This window comes from Pteropus medius, unplaced genomic scaffold, assembly GCF_902729225.1.
Source record: "Pteropus medius unplaced genomic scaffold, Ma_sr-lr_union100, whole genome shotgun sequence".
NCBI lineage: Eukaryota > Metazoa > Chordata > Mammalia > Chiroptera > Pteropodidae > Pteropus > Pteropus medius.
In genome coordinates this window covers 34,661,636-34,686,420 of record NW_024351730.1, presented here as the reverse complement: position 1 = coordinate 34,686,420, position 24,785 = coordinate 34,661,636, and the positions used below count along the sequence as shown (strand labels likewise).

At 33.4% G+C, this 24,785-nt stretch overlaps 1 protein-coding gene and 1 pseudogene across 5 annotated transcripts in view; both read left to right on the top strand.

Annotated features, from left to right (window-relative positions):
* SNCA (synuclein alpha) overlaps positions 1 to 24,552 on the top strand; it is a 102,920-nt gene extending 78,368 nt beyond the window's left edge. For all 5 annotated transcript variants that reach the window (XM_039845715.1, XM_039845711.1, XM_039845712.1 and 2 more), the window contains 2 exons: positions 21,925 to 22,008; positions 24,193 to 24,552. In XM_039845715.1, the coding sequence (XP_039701649.1) occupies positions 21,925 to 22,008; positions 24,193 to 24,225 (117 nt within the window). In that variant the 3' untranslated portion in view covers positions 24,226 to 24,552. The remainder of the gene's footprint in view (positions 1 to 21,924; positions 22,009 to 24,192) is intronic.
* On the top strand, positions 7,034 to 7,152 carry LOC120588587 (uncharacterized; annotated as a pseudogene).
* Positions 24,553 to 24,785: the final 233 nt, after the last annotated feature.

Genomic DNA, 24,785 nt, shown 5'->3' with positions numbered 1-24,785 from the left:
CCTGGCAAAGAATGATATGTTCTATTTGTGAAAATGATCATTAATTAGTGGTCTTACTGGAAACATTAGAGAAAATACTGAACCATTATATTCATGAATATTAAAACCACCCATTAACAAAACTTCCCTTTTGCTTAATTTCACAATTAACAGTCCAAATAATATTCAATTTCTCCCACTGCAATTAAAAAAAAAATTAAGTGTTCTGGTGAATTTCTGGGATTTATAAATTTATTCAGAAACTACATAAAACTGTATAAAGATATTTTGTTTTTGTTAAATGCCAGCTTGCCCGCATGATTTTTCAAAATCTTTTTTAAAATCTTCCATAAGCTCTTTCTCTCCCTTGAATAATGGCAGTGTTTTCTGGAAACGATAAACTCGATCTCCTTAGTATGCCTCAAGATAGAGTGTATAAACCATCCTTGGTCCTTAGAGATTGAGCTCTCAATTCTAAATTGTCCTTTGTGATACTGAGCAAGGACACTGCTTAGTATTGTGGCGACATTGTTAACTAGCAAAGGCAAAAGTCTATTTTCTAAACAACTTATATTTTTTAAATGCCTGACATATAAAATAGATTATAAATATGCAAATGCATAGATGTTATATTTTCAGCTCCCTCTCCTTTTTTCCTGAGTTATTTCCCTATTTTGGCAGCCTTTTCTCTCAGGTGCTTTGGTGTATGTGTTCACACTAACCACAGCAGTTGTCTTACCTGCCAGAAATAGCTGTGACATTTAAAGAGAGGACCAAAGGAGAGAGCAGACCTTAACACCCAAGGCTGAATAGCTAATAGTGAAATTGGGACATCGGTTAGAGATTTAGGGTTAATGGATGTGCAGGTTCATCTTTAAACGGTTTATGGAAATGATTTCTGTTCTGAATATGATTAAAACTAACTCACGTCGATCTTGTTAATTAGTTTATTAACTCATTCAACACATATTGTGCTAGGTTGTGAACAAAATAAAACTAAAGATCTAAGCTTTTGGATTTAGGTACTCAGTAAATACTTGTTTCACAACACATGGGTAACTGTTGGGAATATGTATTTTGAAAGTCTCATACATATGTAGATGAAATACAATCTATTAAGTTATAACTTAAATAATGCCGCTGCTGGCATTATTTTTGAATAAAGATTGAAAGTGGTTTCAAGTTTTATAACTAGCGATACTCTATCATATCATGTTGCCTTTTTACTGAATTAACATGTTTATATTTTTCTTTTTATGAAAATATTTATTTACTTGGTCATTGTGGTTTTCACACTTGCTCTTTTGATGTGACTAAGTCCCCTGTCCCAGAGAGAAAGGGAATGATGGGCAGGAAATGCTTTTATCTATACACAAAGATTTTAAGTTCTTATGAAGTAATAGTTATTTTATAGTTGATAATAATTATGCTATGGTGATGATGATACATAGGTTTAAAAAGATTGGATTGTCAAATCTGAACAGGAATTTGTTATGCTGTAATAACAATCATAGAGAAGCTCCAACCTACTATTTTCTGGACATACTCCCATGAGAACACCAACACGGTGCTATCAGTTGGCTTTTGTTTTGTTTGAAACATTCAGTGGCTTTCAAATATTCCATTTGCCTAGGAAAATTCAACAGAGGCAGACATTCTTTCCCAGGTTAAATTTGCTGAATCTGCTAGGAAAGTAAATGTGTGTACTGGCTCTTCTGCTCTGGTGGACTTTCTAATAAAATCATCTTTGTGCTGCCTACGTCTTGGTTTCCATAGAGATGGGATGCATGAGTACTCTAAATTATGATATGAGATATGAAAAATGAGATAGGGAAGCCACAGCTTCAAAAAATAATGCCAGCAGTGGAAAAGTTATGGCTAGAGATGATTGACTAGTTCCCTAGACTTAAAATTCAGAGATATAAAAATTAAACAGAAGTAAGAGGTATCTAAAATGAGGGTAAACAAAACAATAAAAGTTTGTATAGAAAGATTATAAAACAAACATATTCATTCAGAATAATTAGGTTTATATCAAATTGTTTTTAATATCTAAGATTAAATTTCAATTTTTTAATCTCATTTCAAAATGCATTATGCAGTCTCCTTTACATGTGTCAATTTTGTATCAAAGTGACTTTTTTCTTGTTTCCAAATACTTGGAATTATTTTTTAAAATTGTATGACTTAGGAATTTGATTGAATAGAAGATGGTTTCCTATATAAATGTGATATTGTATATATCCTTTATAGTTGCCTTTTAGTTAATGTAACTTAACTGGGCCACCAAAATTATTTGTTTACAAACCAGCTGTGAGGCTTGGAAAAGTCACCCTAGAGGAAAAACTCTGGCGGTAGAACTCTCTGAAGCAGTGTTTTGTTTTGTTTTTCTTCTTTATCTGTTGAACACTATTACACTGTGGCTGTAAAATAGTTCACAATGAAATCACTCCACGTGAAAGAGTCAAAACTTAAGCTAAATCCTTTGTCTGCTAAGGAAAAATCAGGATATTGGACTGGCTGGTTCAATTAAAAATCGATGATGCCCAGATTCCTCTTGGCACTCATTGCTTCTCCACCATTTTTTTTTCTTTATAATATTTTATCTTATTTTTCACAGAGTTCATTATAAAACTTTTCTACTTCCCTAAAGACCACAACCCCACAGCAGCAATTAAAAACTTATCTTTAGCATAAGACTGATAGTGTTTGGAACCTAATTTGACTATTAATCATCTTTGCAACTTTAGGCAAAAATGCAGTTTCTGACATTCATGTTTCTCACCAATATAATGGGATGATAAACCACCAACAAGATTAGTCTATATATAGATATATTTGTTCTCTTGCCTTTCTCACTCCTAAAACCTTCATCTTTATGATCTCATTACTTGTTTTACTGAGAAAATAGAGACTGTCTGTTGAAGGCTCCTTTCAGTTGCCTTGTCTCCATCTAGAGATCTATGTGTGTGTTGATGTGTCTCGCCTCTCCCGGAGTAAACATCACCTTTGTTCTTAACTCCATCCCTTTATCCCTCATTTGAGATCTTGCTTTATTAACCAGCCCCTCTCTGCCTGGTATCATGAAACTCTACTCGCACTAAAGTCATTAACAAGTTTCTCCAGTTATTTAAAAAATAAATAAATAAACAAATGAAAAAACACCAAAACAAAGTCTACTCACCACAAATCCCATTACTGTCGAAATTAATAGTCACGGCAATAACTTTCTGCACTCACAACTTTTCAAAATTTTGACACCATCACAGTTTTCAATGGTCTTGCTTTTATTGCTTTATCCCCTGAAATCTGACTTCTTTTTCCAACTTTTTCTGGACTATTCAACAAACTTAAACATTTATTAAACATGTATGTATCCTCCATGCATAAAATGCTTAGTACTGAAAGTGCACGTGTGATTCTCTTCCTCATTTTCCTTTCTCAGTGCTTGAGGCTGGCAGCACCAAACGACGAATAAAAGGCCATTTAGCTTCTGAAACATTGTTGCTTGCTGTTTTTCATCTTTCATTTGCCTTTGCCTTTGCTTTTCCTCTTTTTCTTGCTTGTTCCCTGAGACTGTTCTTCATGTGATGCTACATTGTTTTCCTTCATTTGTCTCTTTTCTCTTTTGTGAACTCTGATAACCTCCTCAAATTACTTGTAGGTTGTTTCTGAAGTCTTGACTCTTGTCTCATATTTCCAACATATATTTATGGAGGGCACCCAGACTCAACATAGCAAAAACGACTTTGTTCCTAAAATCTACTTTGTCTTTTTTTTCTCAATTGCTAATAATAATCTTCATTTTCTTGGTCAAACTCATAACCTAACTGTTTTTGCCCCTTGTCCTGTGTTATCTGCCCACATTCAAGAAGTGTTGGGAGACCCAAGGGTGTCACATTTCTGCACATTTTACAAGCAAAACACTACCTGCCTTTTGTTTAAGACTATATTTCAAGGATTTTTTGTATAGTGAACAGCCTTGGAAGATAGAAATAGTGTCTTTTTCTAAAGCAAAGGGCAGTTGTGCTTATACTTCTGGTTAGAGATCATGTCTCTTTCTGGAGCAAAGGAAAGACATGTTTATTGCCTACTATAAAAGATTCAGGTTCCCTAAACTATGGATTCCTCTTCTATAATGAAACCCACTGGCTGTGTAGGTGTCACCTAAACTTCCCTGTGGGGATTGGAGTTTGGGGAATCAGCTCAAGAAAATGATGAGACTCTGGTTACTACTTCTATTATGAATAATAAAGTAATTTGTCTCTGACCCTTGAATCTTTGGCCTGCATCCATGAAACTGGCAGGCTAACTTGTTAGTTTGCAAGTAGTATAAAATCTGAGACTCATCACAGTTGCTGTATTCTGTCCATTCATCCTTTGTGATATCTCACAACACCAATCTCTATGTTCCACTTCCACTCCCAGCCCTCCACTCACCTCAGTACCTCTTCTTGGATTATTGCAGGGACTGATCACCCTCATGATTCATCCATCTGTGCTTCCCTTCCTCCCAAACTGTTCTGCACATCATTGCCAAAACATTCTTCCTAAAACAAAATTTATACCACATAACTCTTTCTTGTGATAACATAAAACAATTCTTGAATATTCAAACTCCTCATTGAAAAGCTATCAGGGCACTTGTCTATCTCTACACCTTATTTTCTAGCCAGACAAAATCACTTTCCTGCCACTGTTTTTGTCGATAATGTGTCCTCTCCTTGAAGTTCTCAGTCATCATGAAAACATTCAAACCCAGTTCTAATGATGTTTCCTTGCGCCAGAAGTCATCATACCCCATTCTGAACATTTTACTTCTACCTTTGTTATGTCCTGTATCACATTTATTACCTTGTGTTTTACCAGCTTTATGTATCTCTTATTTATCTAGACTTGTTGCTTGAGGTGAAGAGACAATGCCTTGTACAGCATTGTACAATCCATAATTCTTGATATGATGTACAAAATATAATAATCATACTGATTAGATTTATGCTGCTAATCACTTTATTTTGATTAGTTGCGTAGGTTGATATCGGCAATAAGATTATATATTTAATAACAGAACAAAATATTAGAACCTCTGAGACTGCAGAGAAACAACATTTTCTATTTAATAGTTTATTACAATTTGGAGGCACTTACTGATACATAATATCACAAAAATTATCATTATTAGGTCAATTCTTAGTATAAAACAATGTTAAGTCTATGGTTACCTCCCCAAATTTTTTAGATGCTTAAATACAAATGTAACATTTTTGGAAGCAAGTTATAGTGTTAACAGTTGTGATATATTGTCACATATACTAATGTTACACTATTAGTATTTGTTATTTCTAAGATCTCAGTACTCTATATTTTCCCCAATGTTGTATTTGTTCTGTTATAATTGATTAATATAGCATTCTAGAGTTTCACAAGTACAGTACAGACCATTTTGTGAGATTGACTCTAAGAGTCTACAAAGGAAAAGTCCTGGCTTTTAACATATATCTTTTTTTTGCTTCATTATGAGAAGCTAGTTATTTCAAGAATAAGATGTACTTCTTTACCAGCATTATAAATATCAAGAAAAATATATGCATCCTCAAGTATTGGTGCTGTGAATATTTCTCACTCTTGGTATGGTCTAAATATAACACTGCTTCTGCTCATAAGTCTTCAGTTAAAAACAATTAGCACATTGTACTTGTTGCACTTGTACGGAAAGTTCTGTAGCATTTATTTCTTATCTATGTCACTAGGATGTATTCAGGATACAACATGGCCCATCTATCATCTAGTACTAAAAGTTTTCAGCCGTATTACCAGGTGGCCAAGAGAAAGGGAACAAAGAGGAGGACCTAAGCACCAGTTTGAGAAAGGCAAAATACTGAAGTTCATTGAAGAGTCAAATGGAGTTAGTCAATGAAATAAATGCTTCCATTCTTAAAAGTTTTTTTGTTTCAATCTTTTTCAAGGAAAGCTTTATAAAAATAAAATCAGCAATAAGATGAAAATATAATGGTGATGGATAATATGTATGATATACATTTATTGGGATACTTAGATCACACAATGTTTAAGACAGTCTAGCACCTGGTGGATGCTCAATAAGTATTTGATATTATTGTGACTGTGCATTGATCACTATGTGCTATTCTATGTAAGCTCATTTAATACAACAATCTGAGACAGGTTTTATTATTACTTTTTTCCAGTTGAGACATCTAAATTGCTCAAAATCTCACAGATACCATCTGCCAAGGTTAGTTGGCCACAAAATCCTATGTACTTACAAGCTTATTTTCTCCTGGGCTTCCAAACAACTAAAATAGTTGTTGAAGAGAGGGAACTATGATACAAAATATTTAGAGTGATTGTGCAATCACAGTTTGAGTTCCTCACCAGTGACAGAGTTAGGACTCATTCTCAACATATAGTTTTCACACACACACGCACACGTACACGCACACCCCACCTTCTTTTTGCAGCCATAGAGAGAGTTGCGTCATCTTAAATACAGAATATCCTGTATTTTCTTTGTTTTTTCTCCCTCTGATACAGAAATCAGGAGTTTCCATTAGTAAAAACCAAAGAGATATAAATGAACTAAATTAAAGAAGGAAGAATAATTGAAAAATTAAATATAGAGTTCTTTATTGATTTATTGAGTTCAATAATGCAATCCAGAACTAATGGATGCCTTAAAAGTAATTAAAAGAACACAAACAATTAGTGGTAAATTAAAGAAAGAAAAAGACAACATTAAACAAAGCAAAGGTATTCATTTGTTGTGATGAGGAAATCTTTTCAAATTCTCATAGAATAAGACAAGGTAAATAAATAAACATCATGACTAAGTGTAACATTTGCCCTATGGACTCAATGGTCCATTATGTTTTATTGTGATAATAAAAATGAACTTGGTGCAGGGGCTTGGGAAAGATTACTATTTTCCATGTGAAAATAAGGCCTCTGACCCAGGCAAAAGCTTTATTGGTTGGTCAAATGGAATGAAGAAAGAAACTCAAGTGATGATATTTCAAACCATTCTAAAATCTAGTTTGTCTACAGCCATGCCACCCTGAACAAGCCCAATCCCTTCTGATCACAGAAGCTAAGCAGGGTCGGGCCTGGTTAGTATTTGGATGAGAGACCACCTAGGAAGACCAGGTACTGTAGGCGTAAAAAATAAAAAAAATAAGGGATCGTAAGCTGACAAGGTCCTTGCAATCTATGAGGTCAACCAAGGGTTGCCTCGCCGAAGGAAGGAAAGAAGGAAGGAAATAAAAGGAAGACATTGAAAAGCTAAAAACTAGTTTGTATTACATATTTAAGGAATAAAATGAACAATTTATTTTGAACAATTTTATCATCTTTATTCTGTTTGAACACACTCTAATGAAAAGGTCTAAACCAGAAAAATGCTATGCATTGAATTCATAATAAGCTATTTCACCTGTAACAAAAAGTTCATCAGTTTAGTGTTTGTAGATTTAATAGCCATGTGGTAAGAAATATATCCTGCCTGTTTTTTGCCCTTGTGAATATACACAATTCTTTTAGCCTTTGTTTTTTCTGATAAAAATTGCAATAAACTTTTTGATAGTAATAGAGCCAGCTCAGATATTTAATCATAAAATATTTTACATTGTGTTTTGAGATTTTTTAAAAATTTAATTTCAGCTTGTGTAAGCACTTTGATTTGATAATTTTAGTAAGTTGAAAGTTTTTTTTTTTCCCCAAAAGCTTGACCAATAATATGCATTATAGCTAAGAGTGCTGGCTCTGGAGCCAGACTATCACCGTTCATTGATAAATATAGGTAATAGTGTTAGTTTTTTAAGATCAAATACTGCATGTGAGACTCTTGGAACAGTACCTAATAAAGAGTAAGCGCTAAATAAACTTTAGCTATTGTCGTCATTCCATGTCAGAGTAAGATAAAAAATTAAGAATTTTAGTAACATTTCATTTGAATGCCCTTCTAAGGATCCACCCAGTCTATTATCTGTCTTGATAATCTTGTAAGTAGATTCCCTTTTATTTCAGATCTGTTGAGACATGAATAAAGGGTTTTGGGGAAACTTTTCCTAAGTAACCAAAAGAAAGTAACAACCACAACTTGCTTGACAAAGCTTAATGATGAAAGACTTTATAGAGTAAAATAATTGTAACACCTACTGAAATACTCTGTGGGGCATCATTCCCTTAGTGCCTCTGGTCTAACATGGATGCTAAAACAAAGAAAGATATTTCAGTTGGAAGGCTGAAGTACACTTGAAGAGTTTTTCTTCAAGATCTTGAAAACCCTTTACTCTCTTCCCAGTAGTAAGGAGACTCCTGAAACCTCAAGTTATCAAATGCACCTTACTCTACTGTATATAGCTTTCCTAGTCTTTTCTGAGATGAAGACACGTCTTTATCTTGCTCTTTAAGATTTTTCTCCTGGGTTTCATATCTACTGATCTTAAAGCTATTTTCTTCTTTTCTGCTTCACATCCCTTTTCTGTATGAGTAGTTTGTTTTCCCTGAAGTGTTTTCTCCATGTCAGTTAAGACCAGTTTTTCAACTATTTTTGAAAGCAAACACCTGGGCCTTGACCTACTAAGATCATGACAGCAGATTTCCTCTTTCCAGGAGCCTTTCAGATTCCTTCATTTCCCTAAAATGTAGAAGCAGCTCCTTATGTCTTTCTTTGTCAAAGCCTAAACTTCCACTGATTCCTTACTGAGTTGCTAGTTTTAAGGCTTGCTTCCGTGTAGCAATGCATTTGCAAAGAGGAAACGACTGGCTGCTTCTGAGCTCAACTCAAGAGCAGATCTTTTTCAGGTTGACCCACTTACACTTTGATGTCTTATTCAATCACTATCTAAGGGACTGGTCTTCAATAATCCTATCTATGCAAACTTAAAATAATAAGCAAATATAAATACACATACAATGGTATTTTTTTTATTAATGGAGGAAGAGGATTAATCTTTAGATGTGAAACTGAAAATAGTTTATTCCCAGACTTCCCATTGTGTGTTAGTCTTTGCAACTAGGTCTACATCCAAGTAACAGGGTGACAAAAGCTGGTAATGTTTCTCTGCTATAAAGTATTATTAGGTGAGTCAGCTAATTACAAGGCACTGTCATAAATATGGCAGTCACTGAGCTGCTGGTTATGTTTACCAAGGAGAAGGAAGATTTAAGACAATCCTACCTCTTTGCTCTATAATGAAAATTTCTTTTAAAAAATGATTTCACATTGATTTCCTGATTTATAGGCCAATTATTTTATAACTTATGGTTCAATGTATTTAAAACTGGGTTCAGAAATAATACTGATATAAAGCATCCAAAAATAACCTTAAAATAGATTTACTGTATTAGCTTTACTTTCTCTTCCACTCCCAAACCTTTTAAAAACAGTCAAATAAACTAGTTTATATTTCATCTGTTCTCTCTCGCTTACTCTCTCACACTCTGTCTCAGGGGATTGCCACAACCAAAGAAATAGAAAGGTAAAAGTCAAGAAAATAAGCAATATGCTAGTTAGATTATCCTAAGTAGAACATGAATGGCTATGTAAGATTGATTTCTCTATAAATATCATTTAATTAAAATAGATTTGCATTTTTAAGACACATTTAAAAAATAATGCACTTACACAAAATAATTAAAATAAGATATTTTATATGTATAAGTATGATTCCAAATTTGTGATATATTTCAGATAAGATATTAAAAATCAATCCTTCTAGTAAATAAATGTGGTTTATAAACAAGACAGTTAAAGCCTCCCTTCATTCAACTTTCTTCTAATTACTTGTGCCAGAATAATTATATGCAATTTTGATGGTTTCTCATCTCCTTTTAGTGAATTGTTAGAGGATTTAGAAATGTGCTTTTATAAATAGTTCATAAAAGATTATAAATTATAAAAGAATGATGATTGAGGGATAACTGATAAAAATCTAAATGCTTTTTATTAACTCTTGGTTTCTTTATTCTCTGCTATGTCAAAATATAGAATTTTCTTATTTTTAGTTTCACCTTTTTCTGTAAATCATTTTTTGACAATGAAAAAAAATAAATTTATCGGGATGATATTGGTTAATAAAATTCAAGTGTACAGTTCTATAATCACCTGTATATTGCCTTGTGTTCACCACCCAAAGTCAAATCTCTTTTCATCACCATATATGTGATCCCCTTTATCCTTATCTATCACCCCTTCTCCTCTGATAACCACTGAACTGTTGTCCGTGTCTATGAGTTTTTGTCTGTCTTGTTTGTTGCTTTGTTTTATATCACTTATGAGTAAAATCATATGGTTCTTAACTTTTTCTGTCTGACTTATTTCGCTTAGCAGATTTGCATTTTTAATCTGAGATTACCTTATAGTTATGAACATTGCATAGTATATGATTACTATATGACTCATGGTGTTCATCAATTTGACTAGTCTCATGTGATCCAGATAGTTGATCATGTAATAATTTGTAAATTTGCTGAGACACAATCTGAGTAGGTATATAACACAGCTGATGAGGAGAGTAGGTCACTTCAGCAATCAAATAGCCTAGCAGATGATCAGAAGCCACATCTTCACTCAGCCTTGTTGCTAAGTTTTGCTTGTTGTGGGATATGCAATTTATGATGAAAACCATATGCTATAGTTGAACAGTTTGATTAGGAGGTTCAAAATGGTCTTAGGAGGTAGCCCCAGATATAATCAGTGGCCTAGTGTAATGTGTGTGTATGTGTTTTCTTTCATCCTTGAACATATCTTGTATAAGTGAGTAATGTTGGTAGAAAAATTATGAACTAGAACGTGTAAAACACAACAGGACACTATGTTATGAAAACTTGAAATGTTTTGTTGAAAGATAAACCAAAAAAATCTAAAATACTGCTACATTAAAATAGCAGTGTAAAAATATTCAAAATACCATAATTATACTCGTCTCTATAACTATATCAGCCTTATCACTCTTTAATTCCTGCTAATACTTGTCCTTCCACTTACCCATTCTCTTTTACATCTATCTCACTACATAAGTAAATGTCACAGCTCTTTTCCTCTTGTCTACAGAACTGCCTCAAAAGGGGCCATAAAGCCCCTAGTGGCAGATGGCCATTAATGCTGGTTCTACCATATTTGATGCATTCCTAAATGTGTAGAGCATTGAATGGACCAATTCCATTGGTCACTTTAACCATAACTGTATTTTAGCCAACAAAAATTGAATTAAATAATACATAACTGGGAAAAGGTAGGGATTCATTAAGTGTCTCTTTAGCATGATTATTATTCTTTGGGTATTGATTATACCAGAACATGCCAATTTTTATGGTTTGTCATGTCTTAGCATTTAATTACTAGAATGCATTCAAACACTCTTTATAATCTGTTAACAATAAATGTGACCATTATATTAGTATTTTTATATTTTCTGTATATAATATTAAGACTTAAAATACAGTGATATTTCTGAACTACATATGTTGTTTTGCTTTTAAAGATTAAATAATTATCCCAAGATTTTTAAATTTCTTTTCTTTATAAAATTACCTAGTTGTTTTTTAAAATAATTGAAATTAATCTAATTTTGAATTAGATGTTCTTTGCTTCCCACCCCAAATGATATTAGGACACTAAGAATTGACAACGAAAAATTGAATACATCTTAACCTTATGTTTAAACAAGATTTTCTTACCTATTTCATTTTTTAGTTATTCAATAAAATAAATGGTATTGCTCTTAGTGAAGTAAACTATTTAAACGCATCATATACTCTATCTTAAAAAAGGGACTATGCACATTTTTTAAAAGTCTGCTATTTTCACTTGAACAAGAGTTCTGAGTTGGATTTCATATCAGAAATGCTGGATTCTTTCAGATAAGTGCTAAGTTGAACCTTTTTTCCCCTCTTAAGTTAGAGTTCTTTGTTTAGTTTCTTCTTTTATTTTTAGGGTTACTATCTCTCTCTCCCATCCTCATTGTTCGAGCTGTTGAGTTATTCGGGGTTGATTATCATTGTTCCACAATGCAGCAAAATAATGGTTCTACCCAAAATATCTTGCAGTGTAAAAGCAATGGAGAAAAAGAGTAATTTTGCTGCTTTGAATGTTTAAGGCACAGAGGCCAGGTAGTGAGTGAAGTCCTGTTATTATAAATATCACCATGTTATCAGGTCTCAGAGTCTTTAGAAAAACCTGACCATTTGCCAACAATCTTTCACAGACTTAAAATAGGGCTTCTTAAAAATCGTTTTTGATCTAGTCATACTTGCAGCAAGTACATTGCTATATTTTGTACAAAATGATGTCACAGAGCTTACAAACATATGGTAATTTCTTTGGAGTAGTGATTCCTAAGGAATTTCGCACATTCACAGGATTCCAGATGCATTTTTGACAAGGACCACAGATAATTGTAGGTTTTGGATATGAGGGTGGTTTGGGGAAGCAATTTTTATCTCCATTGTGAGTTACATTAAATATATAATAAAATATAAGTCAAGCAGTTGAACAAAAATAATTTTACACAAAGTGTTTCTCCATATCGATTAAAAGCTAAACTGGCATATTCAATTTAAGAGTTTGAACAAAAATCAATTCGAACTGAGCAGTATCCAAGGTAGCAGACAAAAAGGAGCTCCAAAGAGCTGTACAAAATGAGACTTTTATAGGCAGAAAGTAGTGGAAACAAAGAAGTTATACTTAGGTTAAAAAGCATGCCGATTATGGCAAGGTTATTTTCCTGTAGGGAATGGCAGGGGTCTATCAGGTGGATTACCTCACTAGCGCTGATCAGGCAATTCCTGAGAGGGCCGAAGCTGCAATTAAGTCTTCATTTAGTGACATGGGGTTTAGCATAAGTGATTCCATTTTGAACATAGTGTTTTGTTTCTGTTTTTGTTTAATCAATTTCCTCCTTTACATCAAACTCTCAGCCTAAATTTAAGGCATTAGCACTACTCCCAGTTACTATTTTGGAGTTCTTGCAGTTTTTGCTAAATCTCTGTGTGGTATTCACAGGTCACAGCTTCAAGTTCACATTTTTTTAAGTCGATCATTCTCTTTGTACCCTATGTTCTAGTCCTAGGGAGAGCATTTGCTTGGTGTTTAGCAGCTGCAAACACTTGAAGCCTTTGAGAAAATATAGCACACCAGGAAGACCGCTATGGTTATTATAAGTGGTATCATTCTCAATGTCTGGTGTACACTTTGGAGCTATGGTTTCCATTTCCAAGACCCAAAACCAGTCAGAATCAAAGAAGTCTGAGAAAGATCCTGTCAACAGAGTCACTTTCTCAAGCCAATGGGCTTGTTCTGTGACCTTATGGAGTTGTCTCAACTCCATAAAGGCAGCCAGTGGTGTTGGCCACAGCACAAATGCCTCTTTTTCTCAGCTAAAAGATAATCAGGGGCTATCCTATTATCAAGAACAACTTCTGCCAGAGAGTCTAGGGATTTCTGTTGGGAAGCTATTGCTTTAGCAGCAGATTCTGCAGTATTTTCAAGAGTTAAGGAGAAGTTTCTAATCAGAGCCTCATTTGCACATACTCCAAGGCAGTGGAGTAGGGGTCTGCCAAAGAAAACAAATTTTGAATAATGAATGTCTCCTGATAATTCCCTTTTGAGTCTGTGGCTTAGGACTAGAAAGGTGACAGCCATAGAGGCCAGTAAAATGTAAGAGCCTGTAGATTATGCAGGTGATTTCATTCTGATTACCCTTGCCTTGTACAGAGCCTGGATGAAAAGTTCCTGGGTTTGTGGTTGTTAACCAAAGGCAGGGAAATGGACTCCTAGGGGGTCCTGATACAATAGTAGAGTTGGCTAAGATTGTTTCAGAGAAATTGAAGCATTGGAAATCAGAGAGAAGTTTATGGCAGATGGAATTATAGGATCACCAGCACTGTGGCAAATCTAACAGTCATTTGGAGATTGGATTACCACCAACTACCCCCCACCCCCTGCGCTTTGAAATGGCCTGAGATATGTGAACAGTGACATTATTTTTAGGCTAGAGCAAGACAAAAGGTGAACCAAAGAATCAAAAAGGACTTCATGGTATAAGAATTAAGAAGAGGATGGTCAGAGAGGGCAGGAGGAATGGAAAGAAATGTTCTTTATCTGACATCTTGAGTGGAACCAGTCTACCTCAATGTTGGTTACTTCTCTTCCTAGTCAACTTGATTTTGAGATCTCCAGTGTTTGCACAGGACCAGATGTCAGGTGGAGCCTTCTTCAGTTGTGAATATGCACCCAAGTTTTGATGCTTTGTAATTTGTCAGCCATGTCAGTTGTCAAGAGTATTGGTAGGGTCTGGAATCTCTGATGCTTTTGCAAAAGCATCAGGGTAAAACAATAACTTTATAAATGACAAAAGACTTAAAAATGTTCATGGTTAAAAAGCTAATGACAGTTCATTATAATAGAATTGACAAGGAAATGTGGTTACTTCTGTGACAGACAACATTTGTATAACTGGAATAATGACTGATAATATTATACCAGGACATACCAGATTTTTAGGATTTTCATACAATTTTCAGACCACTTATATTAATAAACGTGTGTGTGTATATATATATCTATAGCCATATATCCACAAATATAACTTAAGTTTTTCATCCCTTAAAATACTTGCCATATAATTTAACACATCAGAAAAACCTAATTAGTTTAACATTTGTTTTACAAGGTGAGAACCATCCTTTGAGATTTTCCAAAGACCCTCTGAGTAATCAGTTTGAGATTAAAAAGACTCCATTTTGAATTTGATTTTGAGAAAATGTCAAGATAGTTAAACATTTAGGATCACTGATAATTGTAAAATAATACTTAATAATCTAACCAAAGTGATAGTAGAAGATGTTACAAGCAAATACAGAAAGGTACATTGTTCTCAACAAAACTTAGCTCTCTTAATATGGAGAAGACTGGGTTTTTTTTTTGTAATTGATCAAAGACCTGGAAAAGACAACATGGAATACAGGAAGTTATTTTGGTAATACACAAAATCTTTTTCTATCCTGGCAGATTAAAGAAAAACCTTTGTTTACATTTTTCTGTTGTTAAGAGTAGACCTATAGTCTATAAAAACTTTGTCTTTTCAACAGAGAGAAAATGAAGTTCTAATTTTGCACCAGTGTACTTTTGATATTAAAAAATCTAAGATTTCTTTTCTGCAAACCTTCTACAACTTTTTTATATCCATTCAGATTTGCCATGTTTTTTTCCTCTTTCTCACTCTGGAACAATCAGTCATTTTTCTTACCTACACAGTTGTTTCACTTTTGTTTTAATTACACATATTGATTAGAATTAATCTTTAGAATTCTAATTCTTAGCGAAAACTAAGACATAAGCAATTGTGGACTGTTACACTTGCATTCTGTGGATCGATAAACTTATAAATACATTTATTAATCTCTAGAAGCATATTATTCATAGTAAATTTTCCAATGCTGCACAAAACATGCTTACTAATAGACCCAAATATTTTTAGTGCCTCTGTAAAAGGAAGTAAAACATGAATAAGCCTATGATTAGTAATTAATGTTTTAGGATTTTATCTTATTTGGGAATGACCTAGATAGTCAATGAATATTCATCATTTAACTTCTCAGTATGACTTTAAGGTTTCGAGTTATGAAAAAGATTTTCAAAACTTTAGGAAGACATTATGGAGCATAATTATTGAAAAGTTTATTTATAAACTTTTACCTACATCTGTTTAATGTACTTATTAACAGTTATGTTCAGATTAGTTCTGAAAGCTTTATGAGACATTTAACAGTTAACCATCATCTTAAATCGACAAATTCTGTAGCAAATACAACTTGACTTTTAATATGCCTAAGTAGAATAAAAGCATATTTAATTCTGATAACTCTAAAGACATTCCTGTATTAATTAAACTAACAAACTTAAATTAGCTTTTATTTACTAAAGATTATCTTAGATCACATGAACTTGAAAAACATTTGGGTTAACTTCTATATTTCTGAGAGTACACTTGATTTCTATAAATGCTTGTCTTTAAGCCAACTAAATAGAACTCTTTACAAATGAATTTTTTGCAATATCATCCAAAGATAGAATTAAATCACACTTGTATAACATACATACGTAGATGTGCATAAACATATAGATATTATATACAAACAGATATCACAGCTTTCATTTTAATGTTTTAGCTATGAGAGATAGGATAATGTAAAACTCACTTGCTTTAAAAGAACAGTTGGATCTAGTGTTTCTTATATCTCAATAGTCAAGAGAAAGAATGCAAGTTCCAGCAAAACCAACTTTTGTTCCCCAAATCTAGATCTTTTACAATATCCGCAAACTTTTTGTAATAAAAAAGGAAAGTTTTGGGACTGATAAAAAGAATAGGCGAGCTTGTTTCTAGAGCTGCACTTCTGTTCTCAATTTGTAAGACAAGCACAATTTTTAGTTCCTCAAAGAACTGGGTAGCAATCTGAAGGGTATCATAAGGCTGATACATCCATCCAGCCATGTTATCCTCAATTTGCTTCTTTATATCAGCGCGCTCTTCAGCTAAAAGCTCAAATAAAGTGTGAAAGCTCATAATGCAAAAACTGCAGAGCTAGACTCTGAAAGAGACTTACCCCACCACCTCCAGAGATACCAAGAGAGCAGTGAGCTCAAGGGGCTCAACAGGTACCTATGCCTGGTTGCTCATTGCTCTTAGCAGGGGTGCTTTCATGAGTCACCCTCAGTTTCTTCTTCCAGCATCAGAACTCTTAAACTGAGGCCTATTAAAAATCTTAAGAATTTATTTGAACAAAAATCAGGCAGCATCCAATCTAGTGAGTAGAAAAGAGTTCTGAGGAGCTGTACAAAATGAAAGACTTATTAGAGAGAAGGGAGAAGAAACAAGGAAATTATGCTGGGCAAAAGTGTGAGATGGTTAGTGTGAAGTTACTTTCCTTTAGGTGGTGGCAAGGGGTTATCAGGAAAATTACCTAACTATGCTAAGTTGTGTCATTTTTCACAATCTCTTCATACCATGTTAACAGCCATTAATGATAATTGCCTAGATTCTTTGTAAAAAGATATTCTATCTTTCCTTTTTTAGTTAGATTATACCTATAAAAAACTTGTACTCATCAAATATTTGCTTACCCCAAGTTTGTAGAAGAAAGGAAAGATACATGCTACATTTCCCCTCGTCAATTCTAGTTCCAATTTCTTCCAAAAATAATCCATCCCTTAGCTATGCGGTGCCTTTCACATCCTGCAGCATCCTATTCTGACCACTTTGTAGCAAACTTCAGTGAAGATTTAGGGACAACAGGCTATACATAAGGGGTAGGGGGGGACAGTAAATTATATTGCAGTACAGGACTGGATAGGAAATAGAAAATTGAATATCAGTTATTACTTTTCTTAAGGATTTTGGCTACTTATGTTGCAAGAATCATCACCAGAGTAGGCCCGCCTTTTAACCTGCCACTTCAGCCGCACTAGTTCCTTGACTCTTACTCTCCTCAAGCCATGTCTTCAGGGTGGTTTTTTCCAGGTGACTCATCAGTGTTTTTTATAAACAAAGATAATTCTCACCTGTGCTTTAATGTTTATTTGCATGTTTTCCTCCTGGGTAAACTTTATAATATAAAAGATGTAATGGCCCCATAGAACATATAATGTTTTTGAATAGACTTCTTTCAGCAATCGAATTGTGAGAATTTTGTTTACCAGGAATAGATTCTAAACTGGGTCTTAAAAAGAAATAGATCAAGCATAATCAGGGACACAATAGGATGTCCTTTTTTCTCAGTTAATGAAATCTATAGATAATTCAATTAAATAAAACATTTTGCATGCCAAAACTCTTTGGAGAAGCACAGTTTAGTGGTTAAGAGCACACTGTCTGGAGTCATCTCTGCCCATTTAACACTGAGTAAATCATTAAACCCCTCTAACACCAAGTTTCTCCAGGAAGATGCCCCTAATATGTGAACAATCTCCACTTTGTGCAGTATAATACAGTTATTTAAGATCTTTGCAATTGTTAATAACTTATTAATTTAAAAAATGTATGTTTATTTTAATGAAATTAATCTCATTTTCCAGAGTCAGACTTGTAAAAGCAGCATATATTGTATTCCTTTAGTGGGTTAAGTTTTCTGAAAATGTGGGCCTGTTTTTGTGACATGTTATTGAACATCTTGAAATTTATCTCGGATTCTTCAACCTCCTTATTTCATTTTTTCCCTCTTTCTTCCATTTATCTATGTATATTTATTCTTGTAGCTTACTTTCTGTCTCATTACTTATTTGATCTCTTTTAATATTAGCATTACCTCTGGTTTCTCAAAAACTGGCCCCACAGTTAAGCCAGCTGATAATCCTTTTAAATTTTTGATTAAGATAATTTCTCAAACTCAAGGACCTTAGACTTAAAGAAGATTTTATGAACTTGACCTCAAAGGCAAGGGAAGTAAAAGCAAAAATAAATGAATGGGACTACATCAAACTGAAAAGCTTGTGCTCAGCAAAAGAAATTGTCAACAAGGTAAAGAGACAACCATCTCAATGGGAAAATATATTTGCAAGCAATGCCTCTGATAAGGGCCTAATATCCAAAGTATACAAAGAACTCATACAACTCAATAACAGCAACAAAAAACAAACGATCCAATCAAAAATGGGCAGAGGACCTGAACAGACACTTCTCAGAGGACATACAAATGGCCTACAAACATATGAAAAGATGCTCAACATCGCTAGCTATTAGGGAAATGCAAATAAAAACCACAATGAGATACCATCTCACACTTGTTAGAATAGTTATAATCAACAGGACAAGTAATAACAAATGTTGGAGAGGATGTGGAGAAAAAGGAACCCTCATACACTGCTGGTGGGACTGCAAATTGGTACAGCCACTATGAAAAACAGTATGGAGTTTCCTCAAAAAACTAAGAATTGATCTACCATATGATCCAACAATCCCTCTACTGGGTATTTACCCCAAAGACTTGAAAACCTATATCTGAAAATATATTTTCACACTGATGTTCATAGCAGCATTATTCACAGTGCCCAGGACATGGAAGCAACTGAAGTGTCCTATGATAGATGATTGGCTAAAGAAGCTGTGGCACATATATACAATGGAATATTACTCAGCCATAAGAAGAGATGAAATATTGCCATTTGTTACAACATGGATGGACAACATAGATAATCATGCTAAGCAAAATAAGCCAGACTGAAAAAGTAGAAAATCACATGGTATCACTTATATGTGAGATATAAACGTAAAAGCAACAAATGAATAGGAAGACAGACTTAGGGACATGGACAATGGACTAGTGGTTACCAGAGGGTAGGGGGTGGGGGAGGTGGGGAGAGAGAGACAGGGTAAAGGGGGGGTCAAATATAGGGAGGTTGGGGGAGGGTGAAGTGAGTAAAGAGGATCAAATATATGGTAGCTGAAGGAAACTGGACTTCGGGTGGTAAACATACAATAGAATATATAGATGTCAAATTATAATGTACACCTGAGAATTATATAATTGTATTAACCAATGTTACCATAATAAACTTAATAAAAATAAATAAATAAAATATAATAAAATAGTCAAACTCATAGAAGCAGAGAGTAGAATAGTGGTGACCAGGAGCCAGGGGCAGGGTAACATGGGGTAATATTGGTCAAAGGATACAAAATTTCAGTTATGCAAGATGTATAAGTTCTCGATTATATATATAGTTAGCAGTACTGTATTGTATACTTGAAATTTACTGGGAAGTAGATCTTAAGTATTCTCACCGCAGCTCCACCCCCCCCCCAAAAAGAATATTGTAACTATATGAGGTGATGGATATACTACATAGCTTGATTGTGATCATTTTATAATGTATATGATATACAGATATCAAAACATCAATTGTACACCTTAAATAAAAAAGAATGGCTAACACCCTGAAAAAAAAAGTTAATTTCTTAAGAACATAAACTATAGTGGTTACAGAAATGAATGCAATTTTATGACTTGTTTTTAGTTCAAAATAAGTGTAAATATTTTCCTTTATAAACTGTAGACATTTAAAGTGCAATTTTAAAGGGTTTAGATGAATGCATACTCAGAAATGCACATACTTTTAAAAATAAGCAGTTATGTACTTGCACTGAATCAATGTTTAAAATAAACATGGATTGATATCACTTGATTCCAATACATGATCAATCTAACCAATGAATTCACAAACAACACCTAATGTTATCTGGCTGAACTTTGAAGGACATACACAGACATACCAAAATACACATACATACCAGTAACATTCACCAGTCTTAGTTGTATAATAGTATCTTATTTTTGCTAACAAGTCAGTTATGTCTTATTTACTTGTCTAGTCTACATAAAATCCTCTAACAGGTTAGAGAAATAAATCTGTATTGTCAGTGTAAAAAATGCATGAAAATAGGAAATTTGCCTATTTTTTATACTTGATTACCACTAAATATCTAAATTCTAATAGAGTGTTAATGATATCATTGACTCCTCCCAGTTAGAAAAGGTATTGCTGCCCCAATTTATCATTAATGCAGTTTGATGTTTAGAGAAATCTTAAGTTACTTGCCCAACATCACAAAAGATCTGGAATCTAGAGAAGCTAGGATTTGAAATTCTGATACTACAACCCTTGTGTCTAACCATAATGCAACAGAACCTGTACTTTTGACTCGTATTAGGAAGCGAAACACTATGGAAACAATATCTGTACTCCACATTTAGAAGTAAGGTATTTGGGGGATGGTTTATATTTAATTTTATTTACATATAACTTGGATCTTTTTGGTTTATAAAAAAAAGAATTGGGCAGGGGAAGAGGATCTCTAAACTTCTCTGCCTGGATGATGTAGGCATGAGTTTCAGTTTGATCTTTTCTCATGATCAGCCATTTCCTCATCCTTCTTCCTGCCAGTTACTTCTATGATGAAGACATAAGGAAACATTTACATCAGGCATTTTTAAACATAAGCTACATTGACTGTGGGGCTATTCTTGATCTCTTTAAGTTATTTAGGCTCACATTGCTGCTCTGCTCTTTCAATTTTCAATGAACTTTATCTTCTTCTTATTACTTTGCTGAAATAAATGCAAAGCAACAAAAGATATTTAATGAATAATACTAATAAAACAATGATCATTTAAGTTTGAGTTTTGTGATATCCTATTTCTAAAGGGAGATACCTGGAAAATTGGCTGACCATGTATTTGATTTCCTTCCTCCAAATATATATCTATATAGTTTAAATCTTGAAATTTCAGAAAAAAATTACCATTATTTAAAAATATATTACAAAATATGTATGCTTTTACATTATTAATGGTTATAACAAAACTTAAAAAGTAAAAATAACATACCTAACAAAAAGCATTTTTAACATTTTGTTGTGTTTTCTTTAATCTTTTTAACTTTGCATCTGAATTCTACACAGGTCGTATCCATAATATATAAAATACTAGATAGCCTGCTAAAACTTTTATCATAAATATGTTCTCATTTTGCTATATAATTCTCACATCACATTAATACATGTCTTCATAATATTGAATAGTTGAATGATAATTTTCTTAACTGTTCTTCATCTGTTGAATATTCAGGTTCATTTTTTACCGTTGTCCCTGATCCTGTGAAAAACATCTTTGAATTATAGCTTTGAACTATTTCTTGGATAATGAATTACTTGGGCAAAAAAAATTGTGCATATTTAGGATAAATAACACATGTTGCCACAATGTTTTTCCAAAAGTATTGTATAGTTTAGAATGCCAACAGTAATACTGAGTACCATTTTTACAACATCCTTGCCAGTATTGTACATCGGATGTTTTCAAAATGTTTGTGACTTTAAAAAGTGATAAATAGTACCTCATCATATTCTTTTTCTGCTTTCATTTAAACATTAGAGTGAAGAAGGAGCTCCACAAGAAGGAATTCTGGAAGATATGCCCATGGATCCTGAAAACGAAACTTATGAAATGCCTTCTGAGGTAAAAGTTTATATACATAAAACTCCAAACAAAGTTTAGTAGTTTAAGTTGGGTATCTCCAATAAGTAGTACCAAAATCCGTCACTCTCAGATTTTTCTTGTATTTCTCCTTAATGAGAATGACTTACTCTCTAGATGAACAAGCTGGCCAAATCCAGGATATATTTGACGTGGACAACTTGCAAGCTAAAAATGGTTTTTACATTTGTGAAGAATTTAAAAAAAAAACAGAAAAAAAACCCCCAGCAATGGAGATCACATGTGCCCCCTACACTAAAATACCTACTAACTGGCCCTTTATAAAAAAAAAAGTTTTTCAACTTGCATTAGAGAACCATTTTTATTAGAAATCTTACATTCTCAAATCCAAAATGGAAAGTTAGAGAAATTAACTGGTGCTGAAAGAAAGTAATTATTATTTGTCATACATTTCCAGGGGAATGTTTGCATAGTAAAAAAAGTTAACCACAAAAATTATACAGTAGAAAGATGATAAATGAATGGTATGCAACAACTGATATAACTCAGTATAGCATTTTAAACAGCACATTTGAGTAACTTTAATTTGAAAATAAGTTTTTTAAAAGAAAATGTATCACAAGGGAAATTAGAACATACTTTTAGATGGATGAAACTGACTCAAGAGAAAACAAAATCTGAGAAGACCTCTTAATAAAGTACAGAGTGAATTATTAAAAACCTATCCATAAAGAAAATTTCAAGACCAGGCGGCTTTGCTGGTGAATTCTGCCAAACATTTAAAGAATAATTACAGTAAATCCAATTAATTACAATTAATATTAATAAATCATCTTCTAAAAAATAGAAGAGGGAACACTCCCCAACTAATTCTATGAGGACAATATTACCATGATACCAAACACAGATGTCATAAGAAAATGTATTATCGCTTCACTAAAAATTGAGTGAAAGTGTCTTATAGTTAGCATATGTATTATTCTTCATTGCATCATTAAAAGGCATATTGATGATAATCCCATTTCTAGAAATTGAGATTCAGTTGTTTCTTTGCCTAGATTTTACCAATATTTGGGGGTCGTTTTATGCATGACACAATGTTAAACACTACAGAAAATACAAATAAGAATAAATGATCGTACCAAGACCCAGAAGTATACACCCCATTAGGTTTGCTAAAAACATACAAATTCATTCTTTCATTTGTCATTTCTTAAACATTAATGTCTTCTATGCACCAGGTATCACAGAAGCAGAAATGTACCAAAATTAAACCAAAAAAGTAACATTTTAAAGGATCTGTTTAGATCAGTTAGGAGAAGTTTTATGGAGGAGATGGTGTTGATTTGGGTGGGAGAAGGTGGGAGATGTGATAGGCCAAAATGGAGAGGACATTTTAGCACAAAGGAATATCAGAAGCAAAGGTATGCCTGTCTGACAATGCATAAAGATGTGTCTGAGGAACAGTAATTAAATATGATGCAAGCTTAGGGAACAGAGAGAATAGTGGCAGATTATAGCTGCGGCTATGAGTCAAAGACAAACTGTAGAGGACTAGAACAAATTTTTCATTTAAATTTGTACTTTATTCAGAAAGCAACTTGAGTTATTCAAAGCATATTTGTTTGATTTTAAACAGGATCCTGATATTAGTTATTCTTTAGGAGAACTAATCTGACCACTTTAGTTATGGCCATTAATATTTTTATCGTGGATGTTATCCATTTATTGTATCGCAAGTAGGGAGTGGATGGAAGTGATAAAGCCATGGATGAAGATAAAATTTTCATTGAGATAGAGAAAGGAGAAAAAAAATGTAAATTGCCTTTAACTGTCTTATTTTAAGAACTAGATCATCTTACCTGAGAAGAGGCATTGTAGGCCATTTGGTTTAATTTTCACTTTTTATTGCTGAGGAAACCGAGAACCAGATAGGCCAACTAATTTACCCTACAGAACTAGGTCATATGATTGTTTAATGGCAATTAGGTACCCTATATCTGATCACCAGCATAATTCACTTTTATATTTGACAGGAGACAAAATTTAAAAATAAAATTATGTGTAGTAGAATAGCACCAGAACTGTCACGTGTATAACCTTGACTAAAAGTGGTGAACCATGTTCTAGCTCATTCACCCTAAATCTTTAATTACTGATCATTTATACTAACTCTGCATGTCGTCTTTCTGATTTTCCTATTAGGAAGGGTATCAAGACTATGAACCTGAAGCCTAAGAAATACCTTTGCTCTCAGTTTCTCAAGATCTGCTGACAGATGTTCCATCCTGTATAAGTGCTCAGTTCCAACATGCCCAGTCATGACATTTTCCCAAAGTTTTTACAGTGTATTTTGAAGTCTCCATCAGCAGTGATTGAAGCATCTGTACCTGCCCCAACTCAGCATTTCGGTGCTTCCCTCTCACTGAAGTGAATATATGGTAGCAGGTTCCTTGTGTGCTGTGTGGATATTGTGGCTTCAAATAGAAAATGTTAAAACAAATTAAAAACACCTAAGTGACTACCACTTGTTTGTAAATCTTCACTATTTTTTTGTTGTTGTTGCTCTTGTTGAGAAGTTGTGATTTACTATCATATATAATAAGATTTTTAGGTGTCTTTTAATGATATATTGTGTAATTCATTAATATATACAATACTTAAAAACATGTGAGCATGAAACTATGCACCTATACATATTAACTATGAAACTTTACAGTTTTGTGATGTGTTTTGTTAACTTGTGTTTGTATAGAAATGGTGAAAATTAAAATAAATTCTCATTACAAAAATCTTTT